Raw genomic sequence first — 6,694 nt, 5'->3', positions numbered from 1 at the left:
TTACCTTGACTCAACACTGACATCATTCAGCAAGTAAACACTCAAATCCAATCACTTACAGAACACAATGAATTTTAATGAAGTCGTTTAATGTCTCAGAAACATCATAGCTATCTAGCATGGTAGTGGTGAGACTGGTGGAACACAGGAGACAAATGAAATATACAAAATAATGTCAGAAAAATAAGCAGAGAAGATTATAGTAATGCAAAAGATAAAAGTACAGTAAATGATTAAGAAGCATAAACAGCATTGTATCCTATTACTGCTACTTTTACTGGATAAACCCCTGAGTTTGAAAAAAAAGAAGAAGCAGAAACCAGAAAAATATAAACAGAAAAAATACAAAGTTGGCAGTTTTCTAGAAAGTAAGAAAGAGAAAGATTCTGTTGGGTGGAGCGCCTGCGTAACAACTCGTCGCTGCTACCAGACATGATTGCATTTTCAAGTTTTAATATTTACAAAAGAACAATGTCCATGTCAGCTGGAGACATAATATTAATGATAGCAATAATACTGATAATAATATCAACTTCAAAACAAATTACCACAATTTTTACTTCAACGAATTCACAATTTTTTTTTAAAGAAACATAATATTGTTTAATTCTAATACAAAAAGAAAAAAAAATCAAATGATACATCAAACACATAAAGTGGTACCCATCACATCTTTACAGGTTGGAGTTGAGAGAGGCACCAAACTCTCTGTGCAAAGGGGGGGCTGCATGGCGGACCAGTCCCTTCCCTTTCTCTGGCGCAGTCTTCTCTCCCATCAAATACCTCACTGGAGCAGTTTATCAGCTAAAAAGTTTCAAATAAAGTAATTCAAGAACTGCTTCAACAATCTGCTACCCTCATGCAAACACTGTGAGATGGAGTGGGGGGAAAGTACTCGGCTGCCAATAGCCACAACGAGACCATTGTTGCCCAAATAGTCTGGAAGTGATCCTATTAAACTAACAATGTACGAGCCATTCTGCTAATGATTGTCAACCATGCTCAAAGGCAACAAGTTTGTACTGCAGTCACTTCAGTGACCAACTCTACCCCCTCCGCTTGTATCACACACAGGCTGCAGAGGGTCAGTATCATACAAGGCTACTGGGAATCATCAGCTTCTTTCTGCTAAGTATTTTTCACACTGTATTAAATGAGTGGCCACCCTGTAGCGACGCCTCCTGAAGGTGTCGGTTTGGGTTAGTTGAGTTGTTTGGCTCAAAGCTTTTTGAGTCAGCTCGCTGATGAAAAGCAGCTTCATAAAAGAAATAACATCACAGAAAATACAAGACAAAGTCTAGAAGGAAGAAATAAACATGAGCTTGGGCTCTCGTCAGTGCTTTATCGCGTCGATTTCAAGGCTGTCTATGCGGCAAAATTGTATGTCACTGAACTGTTGTGCTGTGGCAGTTAAACAAAAAAAAAAGCTCTGCTTCAAATGTGGTCTAAGTCAAGGCCAGTCAGACAGTTTCTGAAATCAGCTCTATCAAACAAATTAGATTTCTATAAACCAAAACTACTGAGTCATAAATCAAAAGGATGCTTTCAGCATGGGACAAGTAGCCTCCTTCGTTTATGCACGTTCACTTTAAATTCTCTTGTCATCAGTAATATAGTCAGACTGTATTTAAATTACAACAATAGTCTCTAATCCAGCTGTTGTTCTTTCTCACTAATTTGATTTTATTGTACACATATTGCTTTTACGCAGCCATTTCTTGATTTCAAGGCTGATTTCTATGTTGCTTAACTTAGAAACACTACTGTTATCTCCTTGTTACAATCACCGAGCCAAGCGTCAACAGGTCAGTTTACTTCCACACATATTGTTTTGAAAAGAAAAACTGAAGACATTATTTCAGCTGATTCGTTCTTCAACTGATATGATTAATTGATTTATGTGTCCCAAGGTCTCTTCCTTCCTCTAAAACACACCAACAGTAATATTGGGTTATTCACCCTACTTCAATTTCTCACTTCTTCCCCTATCCCCTTCCCTCCCCACCTCCCACTTTACAAGACCTGGAACTTCCAGGAGTTCTGGTCTTTGTAGTCCAGACAGTCAGTGGCATTGAAATTGAGCTTCCAGGCAGCTTGGTCCTTGTAGTCTAGACAGTCGACGGCTCCAAAGCCCAGCGAGGCGGCCGTGTAGCCCTGGGAGGAGAGCGAGGCTGGGGACTGGCTGAGGGGCCCACCCATCGAGGAGGCTGTGATGGGGCTCAGGGCGCCTCCGGTGCCCGACAGCTGTGGGTGCATGGGGGACAGGTAGGAGCTACAGTCCAGGCCAGTGAAGTAGGAGGAGGAGCCTGCGTAGCTCTGGCTGTAGGCCGGGGCCTGGGTGTAGGTCATGGGGTAGGAGGTGGTGCGCTGCATGCAGGGGGTGGTGGAGGCAGACAGGGGGTCTGGCAGCGGGGAGATGGAAGCTGGGCTCCAGATGGACACCGTGGCGCTAGCAGAGCTGGAGCTGGGGGTGATGGCGGTGCCTGGAGGAGGAGGTGGAGGGCTGTAGGGTCCATTGCTGGGGTTGGCACTGGCTTCAGTGTTGGCATCACGAGCAGGGGATGCCTTCTTTTTAGGGGGCCGGGGTTTGGACTGGCCCGTGCTCTGCTGCTGCTGCTGGCGGCACTTGGCACGACGGTTCTTGAACCAGACCTGGAGGATGGCAGAGGTGCATCAGAGAGGAGCGTCATTCTAAAATCACTACTTCATTAATAATTAGAATGCTAATAATAATAATAATAATAATAAGAATAATACAAATAATAATAATACTAATAAGAATAAGAAACAGTAAATACAATGCAATTAAAACATTCAAAGTGTAAAAGCTTCTATTGTGTGTAAACCTGTTATCTCTCTCTCTCTCTCTCTCACACACACACACACACACACACAGTTTTCTTCTTTCAACATGCCAGTTAATATTTGTTTGCATCAAAATACTATACATGCAACCTAATGCTAAAAGCCCACTCTGTATGGGCTGTTGGTTTGTAATGTGTCACCTGGACTCGGGACTCGGGCAGGTTGATCTTGAGGGCCACCTCCTCCCTCATGAAGATGTCTGGGTAGCGGGTTTTGGCAAACAGAGCCTCGAGGATGTCCAGCTGTGCGCGTGTGAAGGTGGTGCGCTCCCGGCGCTGTTTACGCGGGGTGCCTGCAAAAAAATAATCACCTGATTATTATTATTTTTATTATTAGTATTATTAGTAGTAGTAGTAGTATTAGACATGCGGTGTTTTTATTATGTTGGCATTTAAAAGATAGCGCTGTAGCTGCCATGAGATCTGTGTTCAAACATTTAACACACAATTCAACAGACAGATAGGCTGGAAATATCAATCTATATTAGGCTATTAAAATCCCATAACGCATTATTAAAGTAAGGTCATTCATGTGATCAGTGATTGCATATGAATCATGAAAATGAGTTATTTCTGTTGAATTCGCAAACAATAAAGCTGGGTGTCGATTTGATCAGCTGAATGTCGATATATATTTGTTAGGTATTATTTGTTTGAAGTTAATACATTTAATCAATTGTAGTCGATCATTTTCACCGGGCCAGAGGAAATGGGCTGTCTTTTATCGGATCGAATAAAAAGGTCGTATGGTTTTATCTTTCATAAATGAGACATTTTGAATCGAAATCTTCAAGGTGAATAAACGAAAATCATTCCGAAGCACTGATTGTGAATTTTAAAAATGGTCTTAACTCGTTGATTCAAACTCTAATCTGCCTCCCGAAGGCCAAGCTTTGTAACACGCCTTCTGTCACCAGTGCCAAACCTCGGCATCATTTCATTCAAACTCTCCTCTGAAGGATGACAGATGCTGATCAGGCCATCCGAACAATATAAGAAGTGTCCATTCATGAAAAACATTACGGCCCAAAATAAAATACAATGAGCATCATTTTGTAAATAGGTTACATGATCAGATCAACAGCTTGGAGTCTGTTTGGTGTTAAGTCTGTGTGAGAACAGGCTGCGTTTCCATTCACACACACTTTTTATTGTTTTTTGACTCTATAATCCGCAGAACTTATAGGTCAAGTGAACACATGTTCTGATGGCTGAAGAATCAGAGACATATATTTAGAATCATAAAGCACAACCTTAGCTGCATTTAAAAAATGACATTCAAGTGAATTTGACTTTTTTTTTTGTTACTGATTATTAGAAAGATAGAAGAGGATTTTGTGAATTCTTTCGGTTTCTGCATTTAAAAATAAACTTTTTTCAAACAAAACAACAATGAAAAGACAGGTTGATATTATGGTAAAAAGCATAGAGTCCTAAGGTAACAGGTCATTACTTACTGGGGTATCCAACGGCGGCGGAGTGGAGCAGATCCATGCCCGGGCCGGACAGCGTTAACCCGTTCACGGCGTAATGGGGTTGCTTAATGTAGGACATCATGCCTCCTGCCGGCTTTAAAACACTCCCTCACTCCCTCACTCTCTCTCTCCTTCTCTCAGACCGGGGGCCGGGTCTCCTAGCTAGTCTCCAGGGGGTGTCTCTCTCTCTCTCTCTCTCTCTCTCTCTCTCTCTCTCTCTAGTTTTTTTTTTTTTCTGTCACTCCCTCCCTCTCTGTTTTTCTTTTAGCCTGGGTTGTTTGTCACTTTGTTTGTTGTTTTTGATATTTCCTTGCTGGCCTTCTCCTTTCCTACCTCTGTATGCTGCTCTGACTCAGTGCCGTGGAACCGGGCACCTGTGGGTCCAACTGTCCAAGGACCGACGTGCGCCTAAACACCTGCGTTAACCTGACGCGTAAAAACCCCGCTGATTTAGCGACGAGGTGTATATTCTATGTGTTCTCTTTGCAGACAATGAGGACAACAACAACAACTCAAATCAACCCAAGACAGTATTTTTTTTTAAAAACGATAAAGGCTGACTAAATAAGAGCCGTGCTATGATGCAGGTTCTCCATCCAAGTCGTGCGTAATTGCGGTGCGCACCGACGTCGCCGGGTGAAAAGGTGGCAAAAGCAGCAGCTCCACAACAGTTCGGCTGTCTGCGGTCTGATGGGGCCTCTGACGGTCCCTGGTCCCTGAGGAGAGGATCTGGATCTGCAGAGTGGACAAGTGAGGCGAGCAAGAAGAGGCTGGCTAATTAGAAGTAACTTCTTACCCAAGTAGACACCCAGAGCCCTCCCTCTCTCTCTTTCTCTCTCTCCCTCTCTCTCTCTCTCTTCGCTCAAGCCAACGCGCGCGCGCACACACACACGCGCACACACCGTCATTATGTATCCCTCTTGGGCCTGTAATATGAAATGTATAGGAGGATAAGAAGAATATGCCTCTTATAGAGTTCCAGGCTTTATTTAATGTGTTTCTTATGTTTATATTTGTTTACGCTATGATGCAACATGTTGTTGTGGCTGACACCTGTTGACACGTAGCCTACATATAACTAGTACAAATGAATTCGAAAAACACAATAATTAAAAAGAAAGAAATGAAGACGGAACTAAAGTCCGTCCATAAAGGTGCACTTGGGGAGTTGACTTCCTACAGATGAAAGATGGATGCTATAGGTCGTCCTCTGCTCTGAGAGAACCCCAGTAACCATCTTAGTCTTCTCCAGGTTTTATTGTTAGGAACCATTTTCGAAAATTGGCCTCCTAAAATAATTGGGCGACTCTTCCTGAGTGTGGAGGCAGAGGTAGAGCCACTGGGAGGCAGAGAAGGGGGTACAGGCCGGATTAAAGGCAGCACAAAGACCGCGTTGTTCTGCTATTAAATCCCCTTCTGATCCCCAACATGCTCCCTCCGGCCCATTCATCCATTCATTCACTACAGTCACTAACAACAACAACAATAATAATAATAATAATAATAATCATAATAATAAAAATAATAATAATATGTTGTTGTTGTCCTATATCATTAGAGTTTGAATTAGGCTACATCATTTATTTGTAGACTATTATAAATGTATAATGTGCATCATATATTTGATATAAAACTAATAATAATAATAAAGTAATGACAACAGGTAGGCCATTGGTCCACTAAAATAAAATGTAAAATAACTGAACTGTTAATAATTAAACATCAGAGGAGAGGTGTTTGGTTTTATTTGTTTGGTTTGTTTGTTTGTTTGTTTTAGAAGGGTTTTTTTTAGCCTTTCAGCTCTCACACGTATTTCCGCATTCAATCTTGGTCCAAACGTCCGATTTGAGGATGGTTGTAATTAAATGTAATTTTGTTTTACAGTCTTATTAATTAAAAAAAATAGAAAAAGATATTGTAGGTGAGGCCTAGTCTTTCCCTGGTCAGACCCGGTGTGTGTTCGTGTCTCTTCCCTCCTGTTTGGCCTGTGCCATCCTCTGCTGCGAGACAATTTCACAGTGTCCAAAGCCGATTCTCTGCGCTTGTTAATTGAATCGGATTTCTTATAGTTTAAAATCCACACACACACACACACACACACACGCACACACACACAGACCCATGTAGCTACAGCCCAAACTGTATAAGGGGTTTATCTAGCTCTGTAAAGCCAAAGCGGAGATATAAAGACACACACAGAGCGACAGAGAGACTTTACCGGCGTGTTTGAACGTTTCTAAATAAAATGTCTTCACCTGCTGAGGAGAGAGTGTGTGAAGCTGTTTCAGGGGAGGCCTGTGTGTGTGTGTGTGTGTGTGTGTGTGTGTTGTTGGCGTTTGGATACCTCCTGTCTCC

At 42.1% G+C, this 6,694-nt stretch overlaps 1 protein-coding gene across 2 annotated transcripts; it reads right to left on the bottom strand.

Annotated features, from left to right (window-relative positions):
• Positions 1 to 2,013: 2,013 nt before the first annotated feature.
• Positions 2,014 to 4,421, bottom strand: LOC118341830 (homeobox protein otx5-like). Of its 2 annotated transcripts, none has more exons than XM_035680227.1 (3): positions 4,322 to 4,421; positions 3,006 to 3,175; positions 2,014 to 2,652 (listed from the first exon to the last, which is right to left on the bottom strand). In XM_035680227.1, exons 1-3 carry the CDS (start codon positions 4,419 to 4,421, stop codon positions 2,014 to 2,016), a joined length of 909 nt encoding a protein of 302 aa, XP_035536120.1. The 2 variants fall into 2 exon arrangements, with proteins under 2 accessions (XP_035536120.1, XP_035536121.1); XM_035680228.1 differs by having other exon boundaries at positions 3,006 to 3,157.
• Positions 4,422 to 6,694: the final 2,273 nt, after the last annotated feature.

The sequence above is a fragment of the Morone saxatilis genome, unplaced genomic scaffold (assembly GCF_004916995.1).
Source record: "Morone saxatilis isolate NCDOM2014 unplaced genomic scaffold, NCSU_SB_2.0 Contig8, whole genome shotgun sequence".
Classification (NCBI taxonomy): domain Eukaryota; kingdom Metazoa; phylum Chordata; class Actinopteri; family Moronidae; genus Morone; species Morone saxatilis.
This window is presented reverse-complemented; position numbering and strand designations above follow the sequence as displayed.